This window comes from Panthera onca, chromosome X (assembly GCF_046562875.1).
Source record: "Panthera onca isolate mPanOnc1 chromosome X, mPanOnc1 haplotype 2, whole genome shotgun sequence".
Classification (NCBI taxonomy): domain Eukaryota; kingdom Metazoa; phylum Chordata; class Mammalia; order Carnivora; family Felidae; genus Panthera; species Panthera onca.
In genome coordinates this window covers 90980022-90997682 of record NC_138357.1, presented here as the reverse complement: position 1 = coordinate 90997682, position 17661 = coordinate 90980022, and the positions used below count along the sequence as shown (strand labels likewise).

Genomic DNA, 17661 nt, shown 5'->3' with positions numbered 1-17661 from the left:
CTCCGCTTGTTAAAAAGTCAGCCTCCTTACTTTAAAGTCCCAGCTCACAGTGCTAGAGTGTTTTCCTAAAGCCTCCATAAATTCCTCTTTCCCTTTGATACTTGGGCAAGCCACCATTTCCTTCCCTACACAAACTCAGGGACATGTTTGTGGAGGAAGAGGGAGGGAAGGCAATTTTCCCTCGTTCCTCCTTAGATAATCATGACCCCCCCTCCCTCCCAAGCATGCTCCTCGATGCCTAGCTAGATGGGAGTTCTTAGAAATGTGTCATTTGATGGGTGCTTTTGGTCCCCCCCCTCCCTAAAAGGATGAATGGCTTGAAAACTACAGAAGCCATCTATCTCCTTGCCACAACGAATAAAGCTCCATCCGTGGAGGTAAAAGGCAGAGCAGCAGCTGTGTTTTGCTGAAAAGGAACATGGCTTCCCCTCTGCTGCAAAGGCCGTCTTGCAACGCAGGTGAATGGGCTGGGCTGCATGACTAGAGCTGCAAGGGAGGGAGGGCAGTGAAGACACATTTTTGATTCACTTGGTTGTGTTTGGCTTCAGTTCATTACCCGGCAAACCCAGGGGTGCCCACCTGAGCACCTTCTGCAATTTTTTAATTTAATTTAATTTATTTACTTGAGGCAGGGGAGGGGCAGAGAGAGAGGGAGGGGGAGAGAATCCCAAGCAGGCTCCGCGCTGTCAGTGTGGAGCCCTACGTGGGGCTCGATCTCACGAACCGTGAGATCACGTCAGACGCTTAACCAGCTGAGCCACCCAGGTGCCCCTTGAACACCTTCTGAGATACTTAGTGACTGGACACTTGAGAAAAAAGTAGAGCTCTGGGCCACTGCGTCCATGGGTCATTAAAAACTCAGAGTTGGCATGGTGGCATGGCCCCAGGTTGTCAGTGAGTAGTTCTGGGAATCTCTAGACGGCCAGGTCTCTAAATTAATTTCCAGTTATTCCAAGTGGCGATTCATAAGGCCACCATTAGGAATGGAGGCTACCTCTTTACTTCGCACTTGAATTTCCGGTTATTCCAAGTGGCGATTCATAAGGCCACCATTAGGGAAGGAGGCCACCTCTTTACTTCCCAGTCCCACGCGGAGCACAGAACGGAATGACCTCAGAATACTCTCCACTTCCGAACGGTTTGAGAACCAGAATTTCTTGCTTATGAACAACTGAGGGAGCATCAAAAACCCAAGTGAGGGCTCAGAGAGGTCGGGTGCATTTACAAGGCTCACATCCCAAAGGTTTAGGGTATCTTAGGGAGTCGTCGTCCTAATTCCATCGGAGACTCAACTCGGTCTGCACCGCACTCTCTCAGTGAGAGAGCCTCTTGGTGCCTCAGTGCCTGCACTTAACAAGATGAGGAATCGTGCCTATCATCAACGGTCACGTGCCTTTTGACAGGCTCAGGGGTTTATGGAATATTCTAGGGCCCTTGGCACTGTGTCAATACAGAGCGTCAGTCCCATCATTCACGTATCACCCATTGCTACTACTGCACAGAACACGTAAGCCCGATGCTCTATGCATTGGTGAGATGAACCCGCCTGGTAACTAAGGTGACTTCATGCCACGGACTGGTGGGGCCTCAGGTGACCGGATGTGAACACGATTTTGAAGTCCCGATCCCAGCTTGAGCTGGGCTAATTCAGGAAAAGCCCTAACTGAATCAGAAGAAAGAAAGAAAAAATAAATGGAAGAGCAGCAGAGGGAACTCTCGATACTAAAACAACGGGGTTAGGAAAAATACGCGAGTAACAATCACTGGGGTGAGAGACAATCAGTCAAATCTGCAGCCATGTTGTTTTCCGGCGCCTGAACTGAGCGCACACAGCCGCAGGTACAACCGCCCTTGGACGGAGCGTGCATTGAACCAGAACAACACGCTCCAGGCCTGCCTCCCACAGGACGTGGCAGACGTCAGAGGGGCTCTGGCGTGGCATGCCACAGGAGGGCTGTGCAGAAAGAGAGTCTGGTCAAGGCTCTGGAAAGCCCTGTGCAGTCTGTGGGGAACAATAAGAATGCAGAATAGAAATGTAAGCTGCAGGCTGATGGGTCCGTTAGGAATTAGGGCCGTCTTTGAAAGGAATCTGCGGAGATGATGCAAAACCCCAAGCATGCGACCCAGATCGTGGCGGGGCATATGGGAGGGAGAGGGGACTGGGAATGAGACATTTTCTAATCTGACTGGTCTGAAGTTTCCCCCGAGTGAAGAGAAGGGTCACCGCACAATCAGAGGCAGAGCTGGACTGAACACAGTCCGCTTAGCAACCCGGAGGGATGACCTCCACAAAGCCGAGCTGGGCTCGGAGGCAGATGTGCGCCGTGCCCGGGACATCTTCGAAGGAAGTGGGGGAACGGTCTTTCTGCCTTTAATGTCAAATCATAAAGGCAGAGACAAAACAGGCTGCAGAGGATGATGATTTGGTGGCCTCAGTGTTAGAGAAGGAACGTCCAGGTCCTCCAGAGGCCAGGCTCCCACATCACCGGACTTTCCAGGACAACTCATCCCCGGGGCCATAAGAGATAATCTAATAAATATCCGCAGCTTCCTGACGGGAAGACAGCTTCATGTGCGAAACGCCTTCAGATCCAACTGTTTGAAAACAAGGCTTCCTCTGTGTAGAGGGACACAAGTTTCCTCCAGTTCACTTCGAAGTCAGAGTGTGTGGTCTGTGGTCCCTGACTTCAACTTCTCGCCTAGTCCCCGATCAATACTTAGTACCAGGTGCTGCGCTGGGTACTTCGTGTATGTTATCTCAAGTCACTCTCAGAACTGCCAGGAAGTAGGTATTATCTCATTGTATTTTTGGTTTTATTTTTTTAGTCAAGAGAGAGAGCAAGCACACAAGCAGGGGAGAAGGGGGGAGGGAGAGAGAGAGAGAATCCCAAGCAGGCTCCACACTGAGTGGAGGGGCTCGATCCCACGGCCCTGGGATCATGGCCTGAGCCCATATCAAGAGCCAGATGCTTAACCAACTTAGTTGCCCAGGCGCCCCAGTATTATCTCATTTTAGAGGTGAGGAATCTGAGGTTCAGGCAGGTCAAAAATCTTGCACAAGATCACATAGGTAGCAAATGCATTCAAAGACTACAAGAGACCAGGCAGGGTGAAACTGTTAAGATCTGACGAACCCGCTGGTTGTTCATAGGTGGCAAATCAAACAGGCTGAAAGCAGGTCTCTGTATCTGAATGGACCGAACGTCAAGTCGCAAATCTTCGTTACAAGGTAAGAGACAAAAAGAGAAACACGGTGTTGTGAGAATCTTCTGGAAGAGTCAGTCACAGCCAGCCAAGTGAATCTAAGATGGCTTCATGGGTGGGGTGCTACCCGAAGTGAGTCTTAGAGAAAGAGCAGGATTTCAGCAGGTAAAGAAAACTGGAAGCTATTTTCTACTGAAGAAAGAGCAAGAGAAAAGGCCAACAAACAAACTAACAGTGGGAAGCAGGAGGTAGGCATGTGAAATGCTAACTAGCCCATGTGGTCTTGGGAATGTGATGACGGAAGAAAGCAGACTCCTAGGCCTATTTCATCTCAGGTCCTTTCCATCAGGATGACCTGCCTTCTCCCTCACACTGATGCTAGCAAATAAAAGCACCCTGGGGCTGATATTCCAGAAAATAACCCTAGGTCAATGTAACACACAGGTACATCCAACTGGATTGGCCCTCTTGAGTCCCCTTCTGATGCTTCAGACCCTAGTTCTTCCACATGGGATTTAGTTTTATCTGTTCCTTTTGTCTCAGATGAGGACTCCCCACTCCAGCCCCCGCCTGAAAACAATGCTCCAACTGACAACCCTAAGCCTCCCAATGCAGAAGGGGGAGAAGGAGTGAAAAGCCAGCGATTTCGGTCTTTCCTTAAAAAGGAAAGAGGGGTTACGGAGAGTTCGTGAGTAGAAAAGCAGTGCTATGACATTTTGGCTCTTAGAGGGTATTAAGCTGCTGCATGTGAAGACAGATTTAAACATTTAGAGACTGGTGGAAGAAAGACCAACGTGGAGGCGCTGTAATAGCCAGGAAAAAACGTGGGTCAGAACAAGAGTGAAGACGGTAGGAATGGAGAGGAAAGAGTGGCTGCAAGGAGTAGGCAGGATGTAGAACTGTCAAGCTCTTCTTCTAGATTATGGGACTTTGGGCGAAACACCTCATCTCCCTAAACCTCAGCATCCTCATGTAAGGTAGGAAGAGAATAGTTCTGACTCATGAAGCTGTGCTCACAAAGCAAATGAAGTAATGTCTTCAGAGCAAGGACAACGATGGCTAGAACACAGTCCAAAATGTCAGAATTACCGAGATGAGCAAGTCGGAGGAGGGGCTGGGATAATGCCAGAGTCTGCGTAGCTGGGAGGGTGGGTGCCAGGAAGTCAAAAGTAGACGTTGAGCAGGAGAGTGAGGTGTTTCAGAAAGCAGTTCATGGTGCTTTCCTTTTGCAACATCATAATCGCCACGGTTTATATCTGGGGCTCTAGTAGGGCAGAGCCCTATGCTAGTAACACTAGGCCCTCTTACCACATGTCTTTAGCCAGTAGGAACTACTGCTTTGAAAAATCTGCCCCGAATTTGAGATCTAATACCCTCATAACCAATGAAGTAGGACGTTTTCATTTTGTCCCAGGAACCTGTGTGTATGTGTATGTGTGTCTTAAATATTATTTTATTTTTGTAAATGCTTTTTATTTATTTTGAGAGAGAGAGAGACAGAGTACTAGCAGGAGAGCGACAGAGAGAGAGACACACACACACACACACACACACACACACACACAGAATCTGAAGAAGGCTCCAGGCTCCGAGCTGTCAGCACAGAGCTCAGAGCCCGACGCGGGGCTCGAACCCGTGAACTGCGAGGTCGTGACCTGAGCCGAAGTCCGCGCTCAGCCGACCGGGCCACCCAGGCGCCCCTACGTGTGTCTGTCTTAATGTTAAGAAGATAGACTAGCAATTCAGAACAGGCTGTCCGACGTTCAAAACCATGACCAACTTTGCCTTTCGTAACACTTAAATGGAAATGCGTCGTCAATAACATAACCGGAACGGTCAAGGGGCAATCGAGGATAACGAAAGGTAAATGTACAACCAGGAGGAGCCCCCCGCCCCACAAAAGTGTGCAGGACAAACCCCACGGAGGGAGGAGCTCTAGCTTACCCGGACAGTATGGATCCCAGGAGGTCATCAATCAGAGGTAACCTGAAGGATTTGCACAGCCTTCTGATGTATTTGGTGGGTAATACTTTCTTCCTGCATTAAAACAGAGTAGGCAGGTGTTTATAGATTTTGTCTCTCTTGAGTAAACAGTTACATGCTATAGGAAAGAAAACACAGATGCCTCCCAAGAATCTGCACACAGAAATGAGTATCGGCGGTGGTAGGGGGATTCACAGTAAGGAAAAACAGTCCTATGGCATTTCACCAACTCTTTCCAGTTCATAAGCCATCAGATTCTGTCCTTACAAAGGCCTGCCCATCACGATTCAGACTCTTGGTTGGTGACAGCACAGCGTATTAGGGCTGCGGCCACGAGTGCTGCTCTAAGTAATTGGTCTGCCTTCTTGACCACTGGTCAAAGGATGGCTCTGATATTTGGAAACATCTCTTAATTTGACAGGCATCTAGAGCCTCCAACACAAGTATTCAATGACTTGAGGGTGTTTTTCTAGTCTTTTCTTGGACCCAAACCTTGCAATTTGGAAGCCCCAGCTGGGGCCTTAACATTCACCTCAGTTTTGTCAGAGGGTTTCTCCAGAGCAGCCCAAGAGTCATTTTCCTCAGCCTGCTGGGGGGCGGGGGGGGGGGGGGGGCACAGAAGTGCTCGTCCAGTGTTCTCACTCGGCCAATATTCTTCTAGGCACCAAGCAAAATGAGAACCAATAGGAAGGAAAGCGAGTGGCTTTATTCACAGCGAGGTTATAAGATGATGAGAGAGCGTTTATGTCTACAACGGAAGCTTGTCAGATCTGGAAGAGCCTCAGAGCTGTCGGATCAAGCAGGCTCATCGTGCCCAGGAGGTATTCCTTTAGTGAAGGAGGGTCACACTTCTCACCCCGGGGGAGGGGTCCCACCAGGGTGGAAGGCAGGGCCAGGGTCATGCAAAGCTCAGGCCACGCATCCTCCAGAAGGCTCGGCAAAGTGTGAAGGTTCAAGGAAAAATATCATCTTTACAAAGACCCAACGAGGCTGTATTATTCTGGATTAGGAAAAAATACTCATGTTCATCACTAAGATGAACCATTGGACCTTTAAAGATATTTAGGGTACACAGCAGGCCACTTGGATGTAAACTTCAGGTCTGGGGATGGCAGAAGGGGTCGTGGGAGCAAAGAAACGGCAGTGGTGGGTCCTAACAAAATTAGAGGCTAGGGTTAAAACTAAGATTTTCTAACTCCACGTGAGTATTTCCCCCCATGATATCAGGTCTGTGGGTAAGATGGGGCTCTACTTTATAAAAATGACTCGATAAAGCTCAATATAAACATGGCAAATGTATTAGAAATAGACTACGCTGAACTTCATTATTTTCAAGAAGAAATCATTTCAAAGCAACTCTGTAGAACGTTTCCTTGTAAATCCCCTGTTCTCTGTATTATAAAGGTCATTTGTAAGTCCCAGTCATCACTAAAATAATGTAAGAAAAAGACCTCTCTGAATGAAACCTTCTAACATTTGGCTTTACTACGTTTCGGCTGAAAGCTTCCAGAAACCGATTAAAAGGAAATGCAAAGAGGCATCCTGTTTTTTTGAAGATACACGGGCCTTCCGTATTCCATCAGCAAACAGAGGGCACCATCACTATGAAATATGTGTATCAGATGTTCACCAAAAATGATTTACAGGACCTCTGCTATATAGTGGGAGTATAATGGGACATCTCAAAGTTCTTTTTGCCCTTTGGGATAAAACGTAAATCCGTTCACTACTCGGGTCTACAGAAATTTATTAAAATCGAGAAAATAAAGACTTACTTTTCTCGATCTTCATAGACACAAGTAGCAATGAGTCTTTCAAAATTCTCAAAAGTATTTTTCTTGAGTTGTTCGTGGGCCTGTGCCATTAGGATGTTCATATCAGGACACGTGTCCTCGGGCACCCCGTAGTGACGTGCAAGGGTTATAAATTCATGTTCTAGGAGTTTCCCAACGGTTAGAGTCATTATGATGTCTCTGTAAAGAAAATGAGAAAACGCTCATGAAGTTGCATCTAAGAACAATATTTTGCTTTCTCTCAAAAATATCCAAACTCCACCATATAAAATTTTTATCAACTGCACAGAGGACAGGTGACTATTTTTCTTTAATTTAATTTCCATTTCAATTCTGAGCAGCAGGAAGGCACCAGTGCTGGGATGGACGCACTATAGCTTCTAAATGAAATGGCATTTTCCCCAAACTCAAACTCCTACCAGAGAAGTGCCTGTAACCAGAAAAGTAAATCTCTCAAAGTCCTTGGTTAAACAATAAAGAATAAAAAATAAAAAACAAACAAAAAACACCTGCCACTAAATACAGGATTTCGTTCAATGCCTATTAATCTTACTTTACACAAAATAGTAACAGACTTGGGGTTCTGGTTTCCCAGGCATAAAATTTATAAATCAGTACATTAGGAAGGTCTTTTCGAGTTGGAGAAAGCAATTATAAACATCTCCGAAGAAAAACTCAGACCGACACGCCCTGCCAGTGAGAAAAAAGCGAGAGGAAAAGAGTAAAAAATGAAGAATGATGCAAAGGTACAGCTGTCTTTGGCTTCTGAAGACAATGGCATTGAGATTTTGCGGCAGAGCTAAAACAACAACAACAACAACAACAACAAATGACAGCAACAACATATTAACGATGAGGACTCAGTGCCTAACAAACTGGCAGGATTGTCTTCAGTATATTCTCTATATCACAGCTAATAAACCATGCAGCACGTGTAAGAAAGAAGTACATCAAAATAGTTAAAATGCCAACCGTTACAGTGGTTACATGAATAAGCTTCCATTATCTAGAAAATCTACTTACTGCGAATAATTCAGTTCCCAAGAATCCCAAATAAGCAAGGGAATACAAGATTGTATTTGCTCTGCGGCTCACAGACTGGTCTTCCAGAATAACGGCTTTTAGTTCTCTTACGCATTTCTTGGCATTCTCAAGATCATCGAAGATCTCTGGGCCTCTCCTAGTCTCTCAACACCACAGACTGGGAGGGCCGCTTGAACGAACTGAGTAATAATATAACCCTTGCCATCCATTGAGTACTAGCTATGGGCCAGGTCCTGCGTTGCCAGAAACTTCTGGCATGGATCATTTCATCTGGCTCAGAAGATAGGGGCTATTACTATCCCCATTTTACAGAGGAGAACACTGAGGCACCGAATACGTCCCATGTCACGCAAGCCAGAACGAGAACACTTGCAGTCTGGCTCCAAAGCCCACGCCCTTGCATGTTGTTCTATCCCTCTTCTGTTGGGACACAGAAGACAGAATGACTGGATGGAGTTGGGGCTCAGCCAGGGAAAGTTTCCTAAAGGCTGTGGGTATTAAGCTGACCGTTTACAGACCTCTACTCCCTTTACCGTCCATGACCTCTGCTTCGAGGGCTATCACTTGATCCGCATAAATAAGTCAGAGAAAGTAATTTCAGAAACCCGGAGTCACCAACTGTCTCTGACAAAGGGCTAAGTGACCATGGAGAAATCTCTCCGAGGGAAGCCCACAGCTCATTTAGAACACTGGTCACGGAATATTCAGTCATGACACGGGCAGAAAATGGAATGCTATACAACCATAAAAAGCAGGTCGTTGGGGTGCCTGGGTGGCTCAGTCGGTTAAGTGTCCGACTCTCGATTTCCCTCAGGTCATCATCTCACGGTTCATGAGTTCGAGCCCTGCCATCGGGCTGCACGCTGATAGCACGGAGCCTGCTTCGGATTCTTTCTCCCGCTCTCTCTGCCCCTCCCCCACTTGCTCTGTCTCTCTCAAAAATAAACTCAAAAAAATTTTTTTACAGTAGGTTGCTGATTGGCATTTGCTTCTATGAAAGATGTCCATGCTGCATTGATAAATGCACGATCCCAGTGAAAGTGAAGATTCCAGTACCTATAGATTCGCGGGGGAAACAGGTGATGGGGATCAAGGAGCGCACTTGTCGTGACGAACACGGAGTATCGCATCGAAGTGCCAAATCGCTGAACCTGACGTGACACTGTATGTTAACTGGAATTTCAATTAAAACTTAAAAAAATGAAGGGTACAGGCCAAAGCATCTATAATGTTGTCCCTGATCGCTGAGATTTCTTTATATACATTACATATATGTATCTATATATATGTATTTATACATATAATCTATATCTTTATATATATAACTTATGTATATATATACAACATACCTTTATATATAATTTCTGCTTTCTCTGAACTTTTGTAAGTATCAAATATTGCTTTCATCATCATAAAAAAAAAAAACAAAAAAACACCTGAAAGGTTGTTTTTCCTTTTGGGGGCGGAAACAGCGTGAAGGAGGACAAGTGGCAAACTCCCCAGGACGAGGGAAAAGAACGGGTGCGGCGGTAACCAGAAACTTGCTGCGCACCTTTAACTAAACTTGTTCTAGCACCACCAGGTCATAAAAGTTTATTTTCCTTTTCCTTGGATAAACTGCAGTTGTCCTGGCCTCAACGCAGTTAAAATTTATATCTGCTGGACTTGCGCGTGCTCGGGTTTTAAACAGCTCGGTACCCCGCCGCTCCCCGTGCCTTTAGGTGAGGGTTTCAGACGAGCTGCCCCAGACTTGAAGCCGCCCCCAAGCATGGGGGGACACAGAGGGGTCCCCGGAGTGGAGGCCGGTGTGGCCGGTGTGCCCGTGGGGCAGGTCCCAGGACTGCTGCTCCTTTGCCCGCATTTGCCATGTGCCCCTTTTCTTTTGGGCTCCCCCCCCACCCGGTCAAACTTGAATTGGCTCCACCAAGAACGAAGGATCTTCTCAAGAGTGGCACCCTCCATCTTTGTATCCTGGTAAAGCACGCGGAACAGAAAACGTACCAGGGGTGCGCATCCCCAACGTTGGGCTGCCGCCGCTTCTGTCTGTCCCCAGGCCTTTTCATCACCTTGAAGAAGCACTCACTCTGCTCCCCCTTCCTTCCTCCCTGCCCTCTTCTGCACCGGGGCAGCCACAAATCTCTTTTCCATCTCTGTAGATTTGCCAATGCTGGATATTTCATAGGAGTGGAATCCCAGAGTCCTGTCCTTTGGTGTCTGGCTTTTCCTGCCTAGCGTAATGTTTTCATGTTCACACCTTTTTAGGCCTGAGTAATAGTCCATTGTGTGAACTACCACGTTTTGTTTATCCATTCACGCATCGACAGACATCTGGGTCGTTTCCACCTTTGGGCTACTGTCAATAGTGCTGCTGTGGACACTGGTGTGCCGGTTTTTGTTTGAATGCCTGTTTTGAATTTGGGGGGATACAAATGCAGGAGTAAAACTGCTGGGTCACTTAGGAATTCTATATTTAACCGACTGAGGGAGAGGACCAAACTGTTTTCCGCATATTCTTTTTTTTGCTGGCAGGAGCCATGAAAACAGAGGTCCGACTCCCATGAAACACAGCCCTTCCTCACTTAAACCTTCCGAGTGAACCTGAAATGTGATTTGAGAGCAAAGTCTGAACTTGGTGCTTCCTGCTCCTTCATTTAAGGGAAATAAAAGTGCATTTTCAAAAGAAGCTTTCGTTGTATGCATCTGGTGTTCTGTGATGACCATTGCTAATCTTAAAAACTCAACACGGCGGGGCATGTCGGGGGCTCAGTTGGTTAAGCGTTCAACTTCAGCTCAGGTCATGACCTCACGGTTCATGAGTTCGAGCCCCAGGTCCAGCTGGCTGCTTTCAGCTCGGAGCCTGGAGCCTGCTTCAGATACTGTGTCTTTGTCTCTCTGCCCATCCCCTGCTCCCATTCCTGTTCTCCCTCTCTCTCTATCCCTGAAAAATAAACATTAAAAAAAAAAAAACACTCAAAATGTCAACCACCTTTGCCTTTACTCAACATTGTACTGTGTTCCTGGCGTTAATATCGTATACGGATCATCTCAGTATTAGTTAGTTAATCTTATAAGGGATGTTGCCATGATTCTCTCTCAGTTTTTGTAATTAAAGTCATAAGAGTCAAAAAAAGGATGCCAAACTGCTCTAGGGCATTGAAGTAACTATGCGCAATTCTGAAACATGAAATGCTAAGCAGTTTTACAAGACATAATTCCATGAAAGGCGCCCACTCAAGCAACAATGAATCAAAACTCCATTTTAAAGCTCTGAATCTCAGGGCATTTTCTTACACGTTGAATCGGTGAAGCGTAAGCAGTAATTTCCAGGCCAACTAAAAAAATTAGTTTCAACATAAACAAGGGCTCAGGAGTCCAAGCTTTGGGCCCGAAGGCCTAGAAGAAAATCAGGTTGAGCCTAAATTAAACACAGCAGCAATTCTGATGACAATTGGTTGGCACTCTTGATCATTTCCTTCAATTTGATATTCAACAAATAAAATGTTCCACTTTCTCTAATCAGAAGCCAGGCACACCTGCTCACATCCTACACTCCCTCAGGCCTTCTCTTCTACTTGTGGGCCTAAGCTGCCCACGCGGAGCAGAAAACCCTGCCTTCCCATCACTGACACCCCAGTCCGCCATACTGTTGAACTTGTGTGTTTCCAGACAGTGAGTGGAGGGCGGTAAAGACAGCTGGTAGAGTATATGTCAGAGGAAGGAGAGACGGAAAGATGCATCAAAGTGGGGCCAGTACAAACGTGTGACCAAAAAGGATTTTGCTGCCGGCTTAACCATAGCAACCATAGCTCAAGACCATTCATGAAACTCTTCAATGTCACTGGAGAACAAGGTCATTACACATGGCTACGTCGTCTGGGCACCGCCTACCTCCCGGGAGTACATTTACAGACTCCTGGTATAAACGGTGTCCCTTGGAGTTGTACGACATGGTAGTCTTGCCAGAAGCCAAAGAACTCCAGAGAAAAGGGAAACACAAAGTCAACTCCAGAGTAAGAATATCATCTACCCCGGCCTGGGTCACAAGCCTCCCTGCAATCGGGAGACGGGTGTGGTTTAGTGGGAAAAATATGAGCTTCTGAACTACACAGACCTGGATTAAAATTCCAGCCCCGCTAATTCACTGACAACTGGGAACTTTGGTAAATTACTTCTCCGAAGCTCTGTTCCTTATCTGGGAAGCCGGGACGAGCCCGTTTGCTTTGTGGGTCATGTCATGCCTCTGTTCAAAACCCCCTGAGGGCTTGCCATCCCTCCTGACGTAGAACCCAAAAGGCTCATGATGTGATATCTGACGTGATGTCCCCCTTTGTATCTCTTGGGCCTCGTCCCCTCTTTCCTCTGCACCTGCCATACTACACTCCTTGCTTTCCCTCAAACAAGGCAGTTACATACTAGCTTTAGGATCTCTGCACTGGCTGCTACCCCTACCCTAGAATGCTCCTCCCCAAGACAGTTACACAGTTTGGTCCTTCACCTCCCGCAGGGCATCTTCTGGAGTATCATCTTTGTGAGGCCTTCTCTGACCATTCTTTTTAAAAGTGTGACCCCTCTGGGGCACCTGGGTGGCTCAGTCAGTTAAGCATCCCACTCTTGATCTCAGCTCAGGTCATGATCTTGTGGTTTTGTGAGATCGAGCCCTTGTGTTGAGCTCTGTGCTAACAGCATGGAACCTGCTTGGGATTCTGTCTCCCCCTCTCTCTGCCCCTCCCTCTCTCCTTGTTACTTTCTCTCTCTCTCTCTCTCAAAATAAATAAGTAAACTTAAAAAAAAAGTGTAACCCCTACTCTAAAAGACTGGCATTCCCTGACTCCTCCTCTGATTTCTTCTCCTCCTCTGATTTCTTCTCCTCAGTGGCATTCATCATACACCAGCCTGGTATATCATTTGCTTTCCTATTCTGTATATCGTCTTTAGCCCCCCACTGGAACGTGAGTTCCACAAAGGACAGGGCTATTTGTCTATTTTGTTCACTGCCGAATCCCCAACACTTTAAGTAGATCCTGGCACACAGTAAGTAATCACTGTATAATAAATAGTTGGCTGAATAAATGAAAACTGAGGGTTACGTTAGCAAGGTATAAAAAGCATTTAGCATAGTGCCGGGACCTATAAATGCTCAATAAACGCTAACGGTTTGTATCACTCTCATCATCCCACAATAGAGATCTCTTCATGTTGTATCAAACTGAAAGAGGGGTGCCTGGATGGCATAGTCGGTCAAGTGCCCGACTCTTGATCTCAGCTCAGGTCTTGATCTCAGGGTCACGAGTTCAAGCCCCATGCCGGGCTGAAGCGTACTTACAAATTTGTTTTAAATAATAAAAAAAAAAAAATGATTAAACTGAAAGAGTTACTTCTCATAAGCAAGCTTATCTTGGAAAAATGTGAAATGTTTCTGAAGATCGAAATCACAGAATTTACCTGCGGAATGTAAAAGGAACGTGGCGCACTTGTTTTAAGTAGTCATATTCGGGATTAAGTCTGAAGTGATGAAGTAATAAACTCCAGGTGCGCCTTTCTTTATATAACAGATATATTTGAGAAGCTGCACAAATGCTTAATCCTCCGAAATCAAATTAGGTGCCCCCTTCCATTCTCTGTTGCATATACGTCTGCTTTATCCTCCTTTTGGTCATTTTTCATTGGCAGTGGCACCTAATACTTCAAGCTTTAAATTCCCCTGATTCATGTGAGGGTCTTCATGACAAGCAAGACTTGGAAATAAGTCTTCTGGAAGCTAAAGAATCTCTTGACAGTGTCATAATTACTGCCAAATACATCTGTGCTGTAAACTGATTTTTTTGAAATGTTTTCTCCAAGAGAAGGACATCTGCACTGAAAATCACTGACCCTGTTTTCTTATTCCAAATGTAAGCAGGCTTCCAGTTTTCTCTCCATTGCGGCTCTAATCTTCGTTTCACATCACATGCTATGGCTTTTCCTGTTTTGACAGGTAGTGGAATGTACATGGTAATTTTGATTTATTTAGTTTGAAATCCAGGATGTCTTGGTGCATTCGACTCTGGGGCTGCTTAAGTGTAGCCAAAAAAAAAAAAAAAAAAAAAACAAACCCAAAACACACACACACACACACACACACACACACACACACACACACACACACACACACAGATATTCTCATGTAGTTAAGAGCAATTGGTGTATATTATTAACAATATTCCTCAGAGAGGTACGATTTTAGAAACCCTTTAAAACCACTCCTCTAGAATTCTTCTACGATTTGGTACAATTCCATTTAATTAACATTCAAGGGGGCTAGGGCAACAGTGTTTTTGCTTTCTTGTTTTTTCAATTATGTCAAGATTTTTTGGTAGCAGCAAATGAAAGCGTAGATGATGGTGTTTCACTTGCAATGTGGGCAGGGAAGGAAGGAATATTCATTTCATTTACAAGCATACTTGTATGAGCATACTCATTTTCTAGCACCTTCCTTTTGGGTAACACCCATCCTGTGTTCAAGGTTTGTCTCCAAGCAAACTTTGCTTGTTTGGCTTTTTGTTTTTAACTCTCCCCGGCTGCCAGAGGGTTTAGAGGCCATGCTGGGCCCTGTGACAGTCAGGGGACCTTACGTGGAGGGACACCCCATAAAAGCCCACAGGTATATACTGAACAAACCATCGGCTAAACAAGACTAGGTCTGTGCCCTCCAGGTGTTTACAATCAATTTAGCAATTCAAGTCTTACTAATATCAAAACGCATCAAGTAAGATATAATCAGTCCTAATTCTTCCTCAACACACACTCTAAAATATAGACTTATTGGCTTCACTCCATTATAAAAGGAACACGTTTCTAAATATAGAGAATTTGGTTAATAATAAAAGCAAGGAAAAAGAAGCCATACACATTCCCACTGCCCAAATATAACCAAGTAATTAAATATTTTAGTATCCTTCTTTGTAGTCTTTTTCTATGCATGGGTATTTAATAGTCTTTTCTTTTTCTTAATAGCTGCGAACGTTATTTTACGGCCTTTTTTTTTTTTTTTCATTTAACTAATACGGGTCATGTTACCACATATCCTTCTGGAACCAAAATGCTAAACCATGCTTCTATTACGGGGTATTTTGTGCGCTTTTCTCAAACTTTTACGCAAGTGATGTCCTAATGAACATCTTCAGGCATAAGCTATTTAAAATTATTTCCTTTGACTACAGAGAAAGGAAGAGACGGGCAGACTTAACAGTGTAGGGTGGAAAATGGGCCCAAGAGCAATACTGAAAGAAAGAAAGGAGCAGTGATCTTGTTTTGTTTTTGTTGGTTTTTTTTTTTTTTTGCTTGCCTACTCACAAAATAACCTTGAAAACCTATGTACTCTCCTCACACATTTCTGAGTCAACATCTAAAATGCTGTTTTTAAAAAAAATTTAAATAAACTTAAATAATTTCCTCTGGATAGTGTCCCAGAAGTGCAATCAGGTGGGCAAAAGAAAAGGACTTTTTTTTTTTTTTTTAACTAGCCTCCGTGCCCAACACAGAGCAGCCCTGACTTGAGCTCACGACTGTGAGATGTGATCAAGAGTTCAGGGGCACCTGGGTGGCTCAGTCGGTTGAACGTCTGATTCTCGGTTTCGGCTTAGGTCATGATCTCGCAGTCTGTGGGTTCGAGCCCCGCAACGGGGGTCTGGGCTGGCGGCACGGAGCCCGGTTGGGATTGTTTCCCTCTCTCTCTCTCTCTCTCTCTCTCTCTGCCCCTCCCCTGCTTGCTCTCTCTCTCAAAAATAAATCAATCAGCATTAAAAAAATAAAAGTTGGACGCTTAACCAACTGAGCCACCCAAGTGCCCCAAGGAAAGGAATTTTTAAATATCTTGATACATGGTGCTAAGTATGTATGCTTTTGTCTTTTACCCTCACCAGCAATCAGAGAGAGCCCACAGGAATAGACATTGTCATTTTTAAAAATGTCTCCTAATTCCATAGGTAAAAACAAGTTCTCATTTTAATCAATAATGATTTGATTACTAATAAAGTTGAACACCTCTCATTTGCTAGGAAACTGTATTTCTTCTATTGCGTGCTGTCTGAATATGTCCTTACTATGGATTCATTCATTCATTTGACAAACACTAATTGAGTACTTACTTCCTCCATGTCGGACAACATCAACTGATGGAGAGGAGGAGAGGAATGGACTAGATTTGATCCCCAGCCCTCAGTGACTGCACCCTTGAGTTCATCACAGACCAGAAGGAAAACCGGGTCAACAAAGTTAAAAAAAAAAGGGGGGGGCACAATAAATCTATGTCCAGAAGCTCAAAGAAAGTACCCCTCATCCAGTCTGGCATGTATATACGTGGAGGGGGAAATCCAGGAAGGCTTCATAGCAGAGGTGGTAACGGAGCAGGCCCTGAAGAGGAAAGACAACTTGCCAGTCACGGAAGCAGGCTGGAGGAAGGGGAGGCTGGAAGAATGGGAGAAGGAACCGTATCCTGAAACATCCGAGAACAAGAGGGTGGTACATCTAAGGAGCTGTACAAAGTATTAACAACAGAGCTCACATTTACCAAGTGCTTAGTGCTAGTGTTCAGATATGTTCTGCTGAATTGTGTTGTCAGACTGGGTAAGGTGGGAAAGTATATATTCATGTTTATGCACAAAGGTGTTCATCAAGCCAACTGCTTCATAAGCAGGAACTCCTCTCTCCCACAGCAGCCCTGGAGGCAGGAGTTTTGATTATCCCCATTTTACAGACGAGGAACTGAGGCCCGGAGAGGGCCAGCAAAATGCCCAAGGGCACACAGCTAGTTAAAGTGGTGAAGCCAAGACCTGAACCCAGATGGCCAAGATTCTTAGGAGAGCTAGAACATACGGAAGCGAAACAAGAAGTTAAGAGAGGGGGCAGGTGGGGTCTAATCATGAGAGGCACACGAGGGGCCATGTTAGGGCCTCTGGGATTTCTTCTGCAGGTGAAGGGAGTCTCTTGCTCTTGCGTTGAGCAAGAGGGAGGAACACGAACAGATGTCAGAGCACTCAGAAAGCAACAGGAGGGTAGATACACCAGTGAGGGCTGCTGGGGCAGAGGGAACGCGGCAAGAGGGTAGAACCAAGGATGGGCCCCAGGTCTCTTGGTGAGTGTCTGGGAGACAAGGCCATCACGGAAGCTGGCTTTGGACAGCATGGGGCAGGGGACACCGTTTCCGCCGAGATGGGAAAGGAAGAGTGCCGAGTTGTGCGTGCAGGGGCATGGGAAGGGTTTGTATCTCAAAAGAGGGACCTCTACGTTCTCTGTTAACCCGGGGACGAGGTTTTCTACCATGAGTGGGAGGAAAATGGTGAAGTTAAGAGCTTAAGAGTGAGAAAGCCTGACACGTCCATTGGGCGGAATGGAAAAGGGCATAACTTGGTCTTGACCTATCCCTAACGGCTTCTTCATCCTTAACTGCTCGTTGTACAGCTTGTCATCTGTGCCTTCGCTTTCTTGGTCCCTGCTGGTCCTTCGGCTTCGTGGACATGATCCTGTCTCTCCTAACTTAAAAGAGTAGCAACGCTGAACCTTTGACTATTTGCCTAAGTGGCATCCATCAGCCTGGCAGAACAGTCTCCCACGCCAGTCTTGAGACAAGGAGCCACAGCAGTGGCATTTGAGAGCGGTC

The 17661-nt window shown here is 45.7% G+C and overlaps 1 protein-coding gene across 2 annotated transcripts in view; it reads right to left on the bottom strand.

The window, feature by feature from the left end:
* Positions 1-17661, bottom strand: part of EFHC2 (EF-hand domain containing 2) — a 202288-nt gene that overhangs the window by 28419 nt on the left and 156208 nt on the right. For both annotated transcript variants that reach the window (XM_081793385.1, XM_081793386.1), the window contains 2 exons: positions 6963-7160; positions 5149-5241 (listed from right to left, as the gene is read on the bottom strand). In XM_081793385.1, coding sequence (XP_081649511.1) covers positions 5149-5241; positions 6963-7160 — 291 coding nt within the window. The remainder of the gene's footprint in view (positions 1-5148; positions 5242-6962; positions 7161-17661) is intronic.